General features: G+C 37.7%; 1 protein-coding gene across 2 annotated transcripts in view; it reads left to right on the plus strand.

Moving 5' to 3' along the window:
* Nucleotides 1-16352, plus strand: part of LOC134535469 (ubiquitin carboxyl-terminal hydrolase 7) — an 82116-nt gene that overhangs the window by 50478 nt on the left and 15286 nt on the right. For both annotated transcript variants that reach the window (XM_063374580.1, XM_063374579.1), the window contains exons 13-15: nucleotides 944-1165; nucleotides 8335-8629; nucleotides 11117-11336. In XM_063374580.1, the coding sequence (XP_063230650.1) occupies nucleotides 944-1165; nucleotides 8335-8629; nucleotides 11117-11336 (737 nt within the window). The remainder of the gene's footprint in view (nucleotides 1-943; nucleotides 1166-8334; nucleotides 8630-11116; nucleotides 11337-16352) is intronic.

Here is a 16352-nt window from a genome sequence, read left to right on the forward strand (position 1 = left end):
AATTACTGTATTACACAACTGGCAAAGTATTGCATCAGCTCGTTGGAACAAAGAACCAAGGCCAAAAAAAAAGTAAATTACATGAACACGCATTTACGAATAAAGGGAAAAAAAAAACTCTTAAAAAATATGTTAATGCACGTATAAACGTATCTACAGAAATACAGAATCTAATTTACATACTGCCCTGATACATTGGTATGAACTCCCACTCAGTAACAAGCAATTACTGTTACCGTGTTAAACACTTCTTTAACTCTATTATACCTACTGTAACATGCAGTTTAGGGATGTGCGAGTACGGTTCGAATCCACAATTACCCGAACCCGGAATCGTTGTACGTGCATGGATTCGAACAGTATTAAGTTATAAATTAATTTAATACGGCTCAAAAATACTAGCAGTGAAAAATAAAATTAGGCTACTATTATGTAAGTATTTATATGATGTATCAATGAAAGATATGTAAATTACCTAAATAATTAACACACTAAAAGCAATTACATACCTACAAGGAAAAAAGTCTTGGCTATTTATTGGAGAAAAAATGGTTTCGTTTGCTGAAATGTTTATAAAACAGATTTCCCTGTGTCGTGCAGTTTATTACGATTGAGTTGGAGAATTGAATATGTTTTGGTTTTCATATTTTAAAGTGCTTATTATTAATTAAGTTTACATAAATATAAAATTTCAATCTCAGTGTAATAAATAATTGCCAGTAGTTACAGTTAGAAAAAAGATAACACACATTTTTTTTAATTAATCAGTTATTTTTAATTATTCTGTGCTTAATTTTCAGAATCGGATTCACATCTCAAATATTGCCAGGGATTCGAATCGGATTCGAACCGAACTGAAAATCAAGGATTCGCACATCCCTAATGCAGTTGGAACGTGTGAAGAGAGAGGGGAGAGTGATGGGAGCGGGCGCGGCTGTTGCAGCTGGTGGAGCGGCTGCAGGAGGAGAAGCGCATGGAGCAGATCCGGCGCAAGGAGCGCAACGAGGCGCACCTGTTCATGGCCGTGCAGGTGCTGCTGGAGGACAGCTTCGACGGCCACCAGGGCAACGACCTCTTCGACCCGGACCACGTGCAGTTCCGCGTCTTCCGCGTGCGCAAGCAGATGCTGTTCCAGGAGTTCATGGTGCAGCTCTCCGAGAGCATGGTACTGCCGCCCGCGATTCGCTGCTTTCTCAAAAAAATATAACCTACTCTTTAAAGATTATGTTTTGACTGTGGACTGATATCACCATCTTCCTGACGGAACGACTTACCGCGGCGGCGCGATAACAAAGACCGACTAGTTGCCGGCACTGCCAGCTAGTGGCGCTACCGCAGCCAGTAGCGCGGGAAGTTCAAACACAGTCTTGATATAAGGAATGTCTCAAAGTCCCAACATATTTACACAAATTTAAAAACATCACAATTCCAATCATACACAAGTCCAGGGCTGCCACCACTTTAAAAACAATATCCTTGATTGGAATGTGAAATATCCTGTAATATCCTTGTTTTAAATATAAAATATCCTGTAAAATCCTGTACATTAAAAAATACAAAAAAAAAATGCAATTTTTATGAAAATTACTCGATCATTGCATTGCATTGGCGATTCAAGACATGACCTGTGCGCTGTCTTGAAAATGTTGAGCTTACTAAATATCCTTTCCACCCCTGCATTGCTGTGTGGAAGAATAAGCTTTGCCTTTGCAAGTTTACAAAGCAGTGGAAAACATGTTTTCCCATTAATTTCATACTGTGACACTTTATGCCAGGCCTGCCACCAAATTGGGTTCCTAAATCGTTTCAGCATTTAAAAATCCTGTAAAATTTATAGCCGTAATTGACATAATTTATTTTTCGCGGTAATTTTAAATATACATTGCATTCCAAAACAATTTTAAAAAAATCAAATGAATGTAAAAAATTTTTGTAAGATTTGCCACTTACATTTCAAACTAATAGTTGGTATCACAATAAAATGATAAGTAATTTAAAAATTTCTCTTCAGTATAGGCTTTGGTGCTTTTCTTATTTATAGACTATAAATACATCCATACAACTGAAGTTATTTACAAGTATAAAAAAACCAATGTATTTCACATCATTAACTAGCTACTTTTTCATGTTCTGTGCTCTTTTCCGCATCTCGTCAGTGGGCTTGAAAGCCAGACCTGCAGATGTTCTCATTCTGCAATGCAACAGCGCATTTAACATTGGTGATTCCATTGACGATCTGTGAACAGTTTTAACCATCTTGAGATTGCTGAAAACCCTTTCCACAGCAGATTTTCTCCAGTTGCAGCACCACTCAAAGCCATTACTTTGTACAGATGAGTTTCAACAATCTCAGATGGAAAGAACCTTGCAAACACTACAACCTGCCTAGTGACTGTAACATCAGTTGATTCATCAATCATCAGTGTGAAAAATTGTTTTCATTGCATAGGTAATATAATCTGCAGCTGATGTACCCAAAGATTGAATAATTATCTGGCTAGTTTTAGTGCGAGAACAAGGAAAGTTTCTTGCGATTTCACTATCTGGAAACATGCGGGACAAGTTTCGTGAAATTATCACTGAGTTTCACAGATAAATTGTTTTCACAACGCCCATAACAGTTCCGCATCAATTATTTTGTTTGGTTTGGTTACAAAACTCGTCAAAGAACAACTCTGATCAGCAGCTCGTTGGTTTTTCGCATGAACTTGCGTCTTCAAGCAGCCCTTTGTCACGTTCAGTTCTGAGTTACAAGTCGAACAAACGGCGGAAAATTCCGTTTTGCCACGCCTCAACCATTTCAATTCTTGCTCCCATTCTTTACGATAACGCTGTTTATAAAGTGACCGGCGAAGTCTTTCGTTTTTTCTCCATCACAATCAGCTAAGACCAAAACTACTACTTAAATCACGTAAGAAGTATGTAAACAAATGCCGCACCTGAAACATTGTAATGGCAAAAAATACCGATGTTTACTGACGCCATGACACTTCTAGCATTTAACTCAACAAACAAAAATCATTTCCCCCGAAACCATAGATATTAGGCATGTGCGAGAAAGACTTTTTTGAATTCGAGACGAGATCGAGAAAGCAATTTAAAAATTCTCGAGAATCGAGTCGAGATCGAGAAATCTGTACTTTAGTTAACAGGATAATATGATCCAAAAAAGTAAAACTCAATAATCTGACAAACATACATAATTATTCAATAATTTTATCAAGTATCCACAATTGCAATTGCAATTACAACTTTACCTTTACACTCAACAGTTTATTTGCCTACTGTCGTATGTAAACATACGTTATTGACTCCATAGTCTATACAGTTTCCTTGAGCCATGGACGGTACTTAATCATGAAAGTCTGAACATTCACCACTATCGATATGTCACTATCGATACGGACCGCAATTTAAACATCATGTTGCTTGTTATATACTGCTGGCCGTGTGTATAACCTAAGGCCATAAAACAAAATGCAATCGCGGAAGAATTCTGCAGTCATGTTTATATTTTTATTTTTTACCGTACTGTTTTACGTTGATACTTGATATTGATACCGAAAATGATTTATTTTTTACTTTAATGTTGGTTTTATTAACGGAAAATAATCATTTTCTTCTGTAATTTAATGTGATAACCACAGCACAATTCATTGTTTACGTTTACCGTTTCATGTAGTGACTTGTGAACGGAAGTTGTTCGTTTTTAACTTTTTAATAATTTATCGTGTATACTATCGTAACAAGTATATTTTATTTTATTCGATCTACGTTACGTTGAAGATATGTTAATTATTTCAACACGCAATGCAAAATGCTGCCTCAATATATTATATTACCTTACCTATTTTTTTTTTACAAAATTCTCGAAAATTCCGAGCCAAAAAAATTATCTCGAGACGAGATCGAGAAAATTTCTGTCTCGACTCGTTCTCGATGATGCCGAGACTCGCACATCACTAATAGATATTGCACTTCATGAAACGATATGTGGGAGTATATGTTTTTGGTTTGTGGTTAAACGATTGGAAGTTCCATGGCGCTACACCTAATGTGAATGTTTGCTTTACTGTTGGATGCTTGTATAGTTTGACAACTTCAAATAGGTAGTTGAATGTAAATATTTACACGAACGAAATTCAAGTATGAAAATATCGGCGAAGAGTCGTAAATATCCGTGAATGTTGCCGTTGTACACAAACGTGTACTGGATGAACTAAGATTTTCTTTTTTTTAAATTACTCGTGAACGCTATCTCAGGAATTAACAATAGGGCGCCAGAGGTAATCAAGAAGTAACAACAAAATAACACTATCAATAATTATTTTTATTGCTTTAACCATAATATGAGAAACCTCGAGTCATGGATGATATGATAACAAACAAACAAATATTAAATATAGTCTATGGGATGTCGAAGATAACCTGACTCTTGAATAAAATAAAATAAAATAAATAAAGTTTCTGAAATTGTTCACTAAGTAAAAAGTTTTGGGGTTTGCTCCGGCTTGCTCGAGCATGAAACTCCTAAACTTAAGACCACTGAACTTGTGTGAGTAAATTTGTACTATTTTAAGTGTTTTTGCCGATAATTGCCGAAAGTCAATATTAAATTAATTTGATGATTATCCAAAGTTTATACTAACACAGTTCGCATACGTTGATGGTAAAATTTACGTCAGCGTTCCAATATAACTATGATGCAGACCATACCTTAACTCTGGATGATTAAGGTCGTTCGTAAATTACGTCGTCACTCACGTAATTTGAGAGTAATTCTTCTGCATTCAATTACAGGGCGTCGCTTACTATTGCCCAGTATTTTGACGTAATTTTCAGACCAGTAACGCCGAAATTATCCTCGCCACGGATAAAATACTCCCCGAGGGAATACACATCCACACGCACTAAATGGTGTCATTTTTCACTCTCTTTCTTCTCTCTTGCCGAAATTAAATTGTTAATTGAAAAGGGCCAATCACGGCCGCGACACATTAGCGTCCTTTTTAATTAAGCCAATGAAATGTCATTATTACTCAAGCATAGGCTCGTTAAAGCTGTTCCAAACGCCGCGCGATTATTTATTTTAGCAGTTGTCATGACGACGCAGCACGAGCTGCGCGCGCCGCCATGCGTGAAACAAAACAAAACACTGACGAAAGTATCGGGAAGCGGTATTAACCTCGAACGTAAAACAATAACAAACAGTTTCAGTTAGTCTGATAATACCGTAGTATTACACCGTTTATCCGTTAGCCCGTTTTAAGCTTCAAATATCCGTGAAAACGGATAAAATCCGTAAAAACGGCAGGCCTGCACAAGTCCAATCAGATTATTTTTTAAACAATTATATAAGTACAACTATTTTTTAAACAATTAATTAAGTACAACATAACCGTGCTGAAATATGTTAGTTGAGGAAAGAAATGCTTGTAAAAATTTTGAAATTATATTTTAGATACATTCAGTAAAACCCCATTGTTACGACCCTGCTTACCACGACCACATCTCTATTAAGACCACTTCACGAGGAACCGTGAAAATTTTTTTTGAGAAGTAGAACATTTAAAGAGAATTTTCTTAAAATTCTTTGGAGGACGTGTATTTGGCTGCATTTCTTTTGGCGAGCACTGTACTGAATGTGGTGCAGTTTACACCCTCTCTTCCTGTCTGATCATCTCGTCCCTCCTTTCCTGTAAAACAGTTGCATGGCGCTGATGTCCGGCACCTGGCAGCAAACCATTGAGATACCACGTTACTCTCTCTCTGTTCACTTCTGTTGTTAGTAGACACCTGAAAATTTTGTGATCTGGTATTATAAAAATTTAAAGTTGAATTGTGAACATTTTTTTTTTTAAATCTTTTAAAGGAATTATTGCAAAAAGAGGCTCTTATTTTAAGAATCATTGTTTCATGACTTTATCAATTTAAGTACGACAAATACAGTGCATCATGGAGAATTAATTCATAGAATAAATTTGGTGCAAATTTAATTACCGTATTCACCCGATTGCAAGACGACTGGAATGCAAGACGAGGTCAACTTTTTAACCTTTATAAACCAGAAAATAGTATATAACAAGCTATAAATAAACATTTTACATAACATGAAAAAGATAATTTTCTGTACTTACATTGTTTTATGTTTTGAAAGATCCGCTTAATAAAATTATTTACATACATTACAAAGTCTTGAACAAATTAACTTAGTCTTCTGCATATTTTACCACAATGAGCTTAAAATTTGCATCGTGATATGTTCGAGAGCCTTTCTTTATAAAAACTTGATGTTCCTCGCCTTTCAACACTATCTACTTTAGGTTCCCGCAATTTACCGCATTTGTTTATTAACGAAAATAAACAATTTCGTTTACATAGAATAACATTGTTAAAACGTATACAACACTTTGGGTTACTAAAATTGTTACAGTGCTCGCAACATAGTGGAGATATCATGTACTACAAAATTCAGCATGAGAAATGACCTAGTTTACCAACTCCCAAGTCTAGGTTTCACGTCTTCTTTCGTGCATTTTTTATCTATGGCGTGAGCGCAAATAAACAAAGCATGGCAACTAGTACCGTAGATGTTTTTTATAATCTTTTTGCGTACAAATTAGCTTGAAATTGTACTGTAGTTTTCATTAAATGATTATAATGTTAATAGTTATTTATTGCCTGTACCCATAAAAGTAACCATAAAAGTAATTTCACATTGTATTAGCCTAAAAATGTGGGACAAACTACCATCAAAAATCAAGATTTTCAAATGCAAGACGAATGTGAAATTTTTTACCGTTGCCGGGAGAAAAAATAATCGTCTTGCATTCAGGTAAATTCGGTATGAACAAAAAAGGGTCTCCACTACATTTGTTGTACCTTTAGCAGTTTTAATTTTATGGGCAAATCTCCTATGCCCACCTTTGCAACTGTTTTGTACTTCCGCTCTAACTTCAAGCCCTTCTGACTGCTGATAGCTGCGGGAAGAGCTTCTAAACTCTGTCACATATGCCACATTTGACTGAACCAAGGTGGTGAATGATGACAAGTTTGAAATGCCTGGGAGAATGGGGTGGGGAAATAGAGAGAGAGAGAGAGGTGTGTGTCTGTGTCTCGATCCCTCTCCCGACTCTTCTCTTTATCTCTCTGCCACAGTATATAGTTACAGCCCACGTCTAATAATCATTTTAATGTAAAAAAAAAAACACTTTTTTTTAAAATTAGCATCATATTTTATTTAGAGCTTGTTAAAAGATACAATTGCGCTTCACATTTACAGTGTTTATGTAGGTGTTTAAATAAGCTTTTCTCAGGTATATTGGAGGCTTGTGCAAATATCAGTTTGTTTAGTTTGATGTAATTATTCTGAAATACGAATATTGAGTTTGAATAGTAAGAATAAGAATTAGAAACCCACTGAAGACATTTTTTTCACATCATATCAAAATGTTTAATTTTAAGCACTCCATTCTAACCTAATTATAACGCTAGAAAAATTTGAGATGTTCACTATTTGGTCCAGGGCAGGGGTCGGCTGACCGCGGCTTGAAAGACGCATGCAGCTCTTTTCATAGGATTTTACGGCTCTAAGACTCGCTGCAATGCCACAGAAAAAAAAAACTGAAAATTCCTAAAGCATTTCCTCAACTTGCAGCTCGCATCAATCACTACCTAAGGTTTTATTTATTTTAAATATTTGATTAAAATAATTTTGGTGTTCTTGTTTTATCAGTAAAGCTCTAATAATAACTTTTTTTACTGTGACTTTTAATATAATGTGACCCCAAACTTTTTGATTATGAGTTCATGAGAGAGATTTTATGGAACTTGAAAATAATGTAAATTATTAATTTTATTATATTTTTACTAGACCCTTTTTGGTGCCACATTATTCAGGAAAATGATTTACATGGTCTCATTGCTAACTCCAAGCCGCAGTTAGAGAGATAATAGTGTTTTATGACACTAGAGGAAAAGAAAGCAGAGAGTGTGGGATATGCAGTCTCACGGTCTGGGAATTGAGGAGAAGTAGAAGGAACCAGTGACAACTCTCCTTCATCCTCTGCAGGTTCAGGAAGCCTTGGGCCAGAGTGGCACGGGTGGTGCAGTTTACAGGCAGACCGTGCTGAGCTGTTCCCAATGCGACCCTCACTTAATAGTTTCCACAGTTTTGGTAAAGATCATGGCATTATATTCTGGTAAATACGGTAGTTTCTTACTTCCTTCTACCTCCTTTTCTAGCATCTCTGTCAATGCGTGCGTCTCGCTACAAACTAACAAGTCACGAGTGTCGAGATTTTCAAGAACTGAGCAGTGCCGTCTGCGTTCCAGAAATACCCGATCGAGCAGATGCGCCTGTGGCCCTTCAGCTACCGCTCGAACCAGACGTGCCGGCCCACGCTGGTGGACTACGAGACTGACCTGCACAAGATGATGAGCGAGCTGGCGGAGAACGCGAACCCCTGGAACGTGTTCCTGGAGGTGGTGCCCCCCGACTCGGGCCTGCAGACGCTGCCGGCCTTCGACAAGGACAGCGACGTGCTGCTGTTCTTCAAGCTGTACGACCCCAAGACGCGGCGCATCCACTACTGCGGCCACCACTACATGCCCGTCGCTGCCAAAGTCCGTGAGTGCGCCTCCTGCCGTGTTTTCTCGCATGATCGTCGCACATTTTATTATAAAATCAAGTTTGAAAAGTAGGGGTGCGACGATTATGCGAGAAAAAAAAATTTAGATAAAGTTATTTATGAAAACAAAACCCATTCATGGAAAGTACATTTATTTAAAATGTGAAGTTTAAAAGAGCACGCCGAACAATTTAAATTAATAAGTCGTGCAACAAAAACCTTTCTTCCACTTTAAATATAAAACGCAATACTGTGACGCGAACGCATGCTACTTGAATCTGTGATGTGTCCGAATAAATATTAGATTTCTACTTTAAAATACATTGTTTTATACGGAAAAGATACCTCACGTTTTTTTTTAATGATCCCAGATATTATTTTCTAAAGGATGGCCGAATATTTGTGGGGTAGCTAGTGGCAGGCAAGTTGGTGGCATTCACGAAGAATGTGTTACAGATCACTATTGTACTGCTGTCACCCAGCTCAAGGGGGAGCAGATTCACAGGCACGCAGGCTTACTGATCTTCAAATTTGTTGGACGGACATCATGATCAAAACTAGGTTACGTGTATCCCTGCTCTTCCGTTTTTAAAAGCTTAAGTGGTTCTTTCTCTGTTTGAAACTGCAGTTAACCGACACAGCAGACGTTACTTATGGCCGGAAACACCGAAGTTTGCATCCAGCTTTTACTGTAGTCTGCTCTAAGAAAAATCTTGAGGGAATCTTCAAAGTTTTTGATTTGGCTTCTACTTTCCAAAACTTTGCACATCCCTGGTAAAAAATATTTTGTTAGTGCACTTTGAATTTTTGATGTATGTGACAAAATTTTTGGTTTACTACAGTAACCCCCTGTTGTTATGACCGTTCGCGGTTCTCGGGGATAGGGTCGTAATAGAAGGGGAGGGGGTCGTAATAAACATTTAGGACCCACTGAACTTCCCCCCCTCCTTCTTTAACCCTCTCCCTCCGTACCCTCACATCAAAATATAGGCTATATTTCACACCAAGACTTGTGTTCAGTTATCTCTGGCAAGCAATTGACATGTTTTCAAACTCAGTATAAATTATTTTAATAATTCTAGAGTCTCAAGACTGTCGGTGGGCATGTAACAAATTTAAATAAATAAATAACAGATATCATCCGAAAAGAAAAGATACCAAAGAAAAGCATACTGGCTCCAAACGAAGCATGAACATGGCACAACTGTGGTCAAGTGTTGCGACGCGGCTTCGTTATCGCTCGTGTTAGGGGGCGAGATGTGGTATGTTGGGAAGCAAGATGGGAGCCTGTGTGATTCCTGCTTGGGAAAAAGGGACGGATTTTTTTATTCCACTGTGAAGTTACTTTTTTTTGTCAACCCCTGGGAACTGATATTTGCTGGACCTGTCACAATAAACTTCACTGGCAGCAGTTAAAACAAGGTCGAAGGGGCAGGCAAGCATCCAAATTTTTTTTCCCCTAACCCTACTGGTTGGTTGCTGTATCCTTATATCTTACATTGTAGCCGGACGTTTTATACCTGATCTATACATGTTGTTTAGTTACTTTTTAAACGAAACTAACCACCAGCGGTCTAGTGTTTTGCCCTGTTTTATGGACACGTATTAAGCTTTTGTCAGTTTGCGGGCAGTTATAATGTATTTTTACGCTCTTCGTAAAATTAAGCCGATAACACGATTTTTATGTCTACCATGTTAAATTTGTCTTTTACTGTATTAGTTTTCTGTTAACTTACTTCACTGAATGTAGTGTAAAATGAAAACCCTCCTCGTGAATAACCCTGGAAAAAGTTCTAAAATGAATTTTAAAAATTTCTGTCCGACAGAAGAAAAAAAATTTGAGTGATCTTGATACTTTGCAAAAATTTTGGGGAATGTGCACAGCACTACTTTCTACTGATTTTACCGAAATCAGAAGTTAGTATATTATGTTTTTAAAATGTGTAGTTTGTCAACAACTGTTTACAAAATCATTCTAAAATGAAACCGAATTGGAGTAAAAAAGAAGGTAATAAGTCGTCAATAAAGGGGAATGAAAGCCAAGAGAGATGCTAATAACAGTGGCATAGAGAGACGGCAGTGTGGTTGGCTGCCCGCTGATGGGGCCGGCCCGAGCAGACAATCACCTTCCACTTTTAGACTTTCTTCACAGTTCCTTAAAAAAGCTTCTAAATAAACCAGTTCGTAACTACATGATTTTACTGGAGTTGTATCAAATTAATTTTATTTCAATTCCTTTTAAATGCATTACATACTAAAATGATGGTACATTATGGTCCACATTTGAGTTGTGAAATATTCATGATGCCGTACTCTTGTACTCTAGTTATTTTTCTTATTTACTTGTTAAGAAACTTTCTCGAGCCACTGTTATTTTGTAAAACTTGTTGAGGGTTGTTTGCATGACGGTGCCGCCAGGTGTGCAGCTGGTGTTGTCAGTGTGTGGCCAGAGAAGCGAGAGAAGCAGGGGCGTGGTGCGTGTGCAGAGGAGCTGATCCCGGTGCTGAACCAGCGGGCGGGCTTCCCCGCCGACACGGAGCTGGTGCTGTTCGAGGAGATCAAGCCCAACATGGTGGAGCGCATCGACAACTACGCCGAGCCGCTGGAGAAGGTGCTGGAGGAGCTGATGGACGGCGACATCATCGTGTTCCAGCGCGAGGAGAGCGAGGACATGTACGAGCTGCCCACCTGCCGGGACTACTTCAAGTACGTCCTGCTGTGGTTCACACGTTCACAAACAAACTGTTTCAATCAACATTTTCTTTGCTACTCGACTTACTTTTAAAAAAAAAAAAAGCTCAAAACCCGCCTGCAGGGTTCCTACAATCTGGAATGTCAGGGAAAGTCAGGGAAAAATAAAGGTGTCAGGGAAAGTCAGTGAGATAGCTATAAAGTCAGTGAAATGTAGTGGAAATTAAAATTTCGATAAATAACTCTGAAAGAAATACAGTAGAACCTCGATGATACGTTCCCGTTTCATACATTTTCCCGTGTCATACGCCGATTAATTTTGGTCCCGCCGAAAGTTCTATATTTACAATGGTTTACTTTCCCGGAACATACACTTATAAAATCTTTAATTTCCCGTTTCATACGTTTTTACGAAGCGGAAAAGTTCTAAAATTCACAAATTTTTTTGTTATATTCCTCCTGATAAACTACGTTTTAATGCTTTTATTTTGAAAAACGTTCATTGTTTACCTTTGCAAACGTAAGAAAATAACTTTATCGCACCATAGATATGGATAGTATCGGGAAGACTGTGCACTTCGCTATTAGCATCTATGGCCAGCACCAAGCGAGACTAGTGGCGCGAATGATATTGAAAATGGTGCACGCGATTTACCAAGGCACGGATCTCATATTTTGTGCATTCATTAATCTTTGAACTGAATATACTTGTTTGATATTGTTTTCTTACGATCGGATTGTTTTATATTTTACGTTTCTCAAGTTAAAATTTTATTGAAAATTGTTCTGTTGCATAAAGTTGTTTGTAAAATGAAACAAACCAGCAAAAATTTCTGTTTTTCTTTTTACAATAGCCTAATTTTTTTATTTCTAATTTAGGCTTGGTGACTTTTCCCCTCTCCAAGAAAGGACTGCTTTACTTGATTATGGACTGTATTTTACATTTCTGGTAGTGTTATTATATGTATATATAATGATGAATTCATATCTTTCATTAATATGATGCAATTATTTACACATTATGTATTTAAGTTTAATCTGACATTGGGCTGGTATGCTAGATTAAAAAATTTTTTTATTATTGCCATTCCCTTTTCATACACTTTCCCGCATCATACACCATTTTTGTGCCCTCCGTTGAAAAGTGTATGACAGGGGTTCTACTGTATATCTAATCAAAAAACATCATAGGTCTGGCAATTAGCTATGTACATACATCATCTCTAGTTGCAATAAATTCTGTTCCGCTCACTGTATCTTTTGAAGGTTACTGCAGTCTTCTGCATGCAGTGGTGAATGAAGATGTGAAAGTAGTAAAGAAGTTCACTAACTCGGCTTGTATGTCTTAAGTTTTGAGATATATTAAGTATTACGCTTTATTTACCATTAATAGTGTTTTGCCAACACTTTTACTAGTTTGTTTAAAAATACAGTGGAACCCCTGAATTACACTTTTCAAGGGGAAAACAGAAAAAAAAGGTGTAATTCGGAGGAAAGTGTAATTGAGGGGAAAGTAAAATTTTACTAAAAACTACATGATGATAGATAGATATTGTAATTATTCTTCAAGTCAATGCTTGATGTAATAAAGTTTTACAACAATAACTATATTATTTTTGTTTGCAATTAACTTTAGTATTTAATGGCAATCCTAAAACTTAAGTAAAAATGTGTTATAGGCCTAACATTAACAACTTGAGATTTTTTAATTTTTTTTGCCATTGGTCCACATTGTTCTGCGGAATTTTCGATGGACGTTCGATTATGAACAATTATTGTGTTTAATGTAGACACGAGAAATTCTCAATGCCTTGGCTAAGGCCACACGCTATCCAACGTGGTTGTCAAACTACCTCGAAATGTTCCATTTTTGCTTAACTGTTACAGCGTTTTTTTCACGACCACTCGCCATTGCACGAATATCGCGAAAATTAATCATAAACATAAATAAATTATCTGTAGAACGTGTCAATAAAGCACAAAAATTTACGTCAAGGTAAACAAAAACAAAGCCCAAAATCACTTGTACCAAACCAACACAGCGGTGCGCAGTATGTGTTGCCAACGTTTGCCAAGGAGTGAGAAACTGTATTTGCTACGCGGATGTGTTCCTTTCACTACATGGAACGATCGCCCATGAAAAAACACCATATTTCAAGGATTTATATATTTTACGGTGATATAGTATTTTAAATAACGCGAACCTAACCTAACCTCCTATAAAATAAAAATTTGCAACGGGCTGCATGGGCGCCCGTGCACACGGCCTTCCCTCCCTCTCACTCCCTCCATCCCCTAACCCCTTCCCTCCCCTCGCTTTCCCCTCTTGTCGTTTCTTCGGTGGTAGCTGACAACACTAGCGCCATCTGAGCTTAGTTTATTTAAGGCCTTGCGCCCCCTGACTCTTCCTGTTTCGACGCTGGGACACCGACCGATCTACACGCCCCTTAAGGTACGGTTGACTTCAACTTGAGTGATTGCGGAAGGGACGCGGTGGCCGCTCCCGAAATGTAACGTAAATGTTCTAATTCTCCTTTCTTGTTGTTTCGAAATTATTGTTTTGGCCGCCACCTTGTAAATTCCAATTAGTATTTTCTGTGGCTTTTCCTCCCGTTGTCAACCGTGCCTCGCAAGATGTTTTCGTCATTTTTCTTTGTTCATTTGGTGGTGTATCCCAGCGTTGGCAGCCAAGGTGATCAGGTTTAATTTGTTTGTGTATTTACGTTCCCTGTTCGTCATAAGTATTTGAAGGGCAAAGTTAAATTTTATATATGATATACTGCATGTAAACCTTTTTTTCTGATTTCAAGTTGACATTGCGTCGTGTAATAAGGGTCTTCTGCCCCGTGTGTCTAATGGGACCGTGTATAAATCATGTATCAATAATTAATGTGTTATAAATTGAACATGTGTAATTATCTTCTGCAATTGTTGATCGCCTTGAATTTACTATTTGAATAAATTGTTTTCATAACAGTCGTTCGGGAAACGTCTCGTTTGATGGTAATTTCACTGTTGATTATTTGTTTGTTGTTCGTGCAAGGCAATCAGTTTACCACTCTGAGAAAACCCCTCCCAGAAGGGGCCTAAAGTGTTATAGAAATTATTCACTACCACGCGGGTGCAAATTGAAAGAACTTTTATTTATGTAACTGACCGAACCTAACTTTACCTTTCACTTCGGTAAACTTCGGAACTTTTCGGGTTGTGGCTGTGGCTCTCTTGCCTGTGAAAAGAAGGCTACCTGTTTGTTGCATGTGGAGTAGTAAGCTTTTGTGTGTAACCATCCACCTACTTTGTTTTATTCCAGGTTGATTTTGTAAAGACTGTTACAGGTCATTATGTCTGACAAAAAAACTGTATTTAATCAGCCGTGGCTGAACCCAGCTCTGTTTCCAGATTTTTCAGCATGGGTACATCCTGTAGATGAGCATAATACTCAAGCATTTTGTAGTGTGTGTAAAAAGACTTTGAACTTGAGCAATATGGGAAAGCAAGCATTAGTTTCTCATGGGAAAGGACCAACCTATTTGAAAATGGTGGGAGATGCGACAAGTCAGACTTTTTTGTCTTCTTTGTTCATAAAGACGCCAGGTAATATTGCAAGTTGTTCTGGATCAACAGCAATTTCAGACGTTAACCTAGACAAGGGACAGAGTAGTGATTCTTCTTGCTCAAATAGTGTCTTCACGTCAAAATGCACTCAGCTTCAGATAAACACTGTCACTAGTCTACAGAATGTAGTGCCTCAAAGAAATCTCAACAACTACAGGGTGGCCACTCACCGGGAAAACCGGGAAAACCGGGATTTATCAGGGAAATCACGTTGATCGGGAATTATCAGGGAAATGTCAGGGAATTTTTTTAATAACCGGGAATTTTTTGTGTCATGTATATTTCCGCAGAGCTGCCAACCATTACGGATTTTCCGTAATTATTACGGATTTAACACAATATTACGGAATTACGGAACATCGCTGGTTTATTACGGAAACGAGGCTTTGTGCTGCTGGGTAACGGAAAAAAAATTCCGTTTCTGGTGTGTGTGTTTCGTGAACGCAGTTCGAATATATCACGTGGGTGGTTACGCAGATAACGGAACTGATAAATGTGCGCATGTACTGTCGAAATAAGTAGATTAATTGTTGTGTTTTGTAATAGAAATGGTACGGTATTACGTCCGTTGTACGATACAACTAGTACATATTCTCGGTCTTTTCGTTTGTTAGCTACTTACATCACGATAATTTTTGTACGGTACTTTGGCTAACCTGTCTTGTGTTATTTACTTTCTTGAAAGCCATTTTTTTCATCAAAGTGTTTTTGTCGTGTGTTCAGACGTGAAACCTGTTTATGTTGTTCGATAGTGTTGTGTTCTTCAGTGCCGGTTGTAGAAATGAAGCGTGTGACAGAACAATGTGTATCTGGGGCAAAAAAAAAAAAAAGAACGTTATTCTTCAGAACTTTCGACCAAACTATATAAAAGAATGGCCATGCTTGTCATCTTCAAATGTTTTGGAACGCCACGCTTTTTGTAATGTATGCACGTGTGACTTTTCAATTGCGCATGGTGGAAGGGATGACTGAGGACGGCATATTGAATCAAAGAAACATGCAGAACATTTTAAAGCCGTGACGAGCAATAAATCTATATCGTCGTTTTTCGCTACATCTGAATAAACGAAAGTAACAAACGCAGAGTTAATGTTTACACGTTTTTTGGTAGAACACAATTTACCGATAGCAGTAGCCGATCATTCGGGTAATTTGTATAGAGCTATGTTTCCTGACTCAAGAATTGCACGGAAATACAGCTGTGCGAGAACAAAAACATCTGCCTTAGTGGAGAGAAGTATATGGCTGGTGAAACTAAATTGAAACTGTTGAATCTTTAGTAAGTGGACCATTTGCTTTAGCTACAGATGGGAGTACTGATTGTAATGCAGTGAAGATTTATCCATTAGTTGTTTCATTTTTAAATCAAACACAAGGTAAAATTTGCACTGTACTGTTATCCCTTGTTGAGAGTAC

Source organism: Bacillus rossius, chromosome 8 (assembly GCF_032445375.1).
Source record: "Bacillus rossius redtenbacheri isolate Brsri chromosome 8, Brsri_v3, whole genome shotgun sequence".
NCBI lineage: Eukaryota > Metazoa > Arthropoda > Insecta > Phasmatodea > Bacillidae > Bacillus > Bacillus rossius.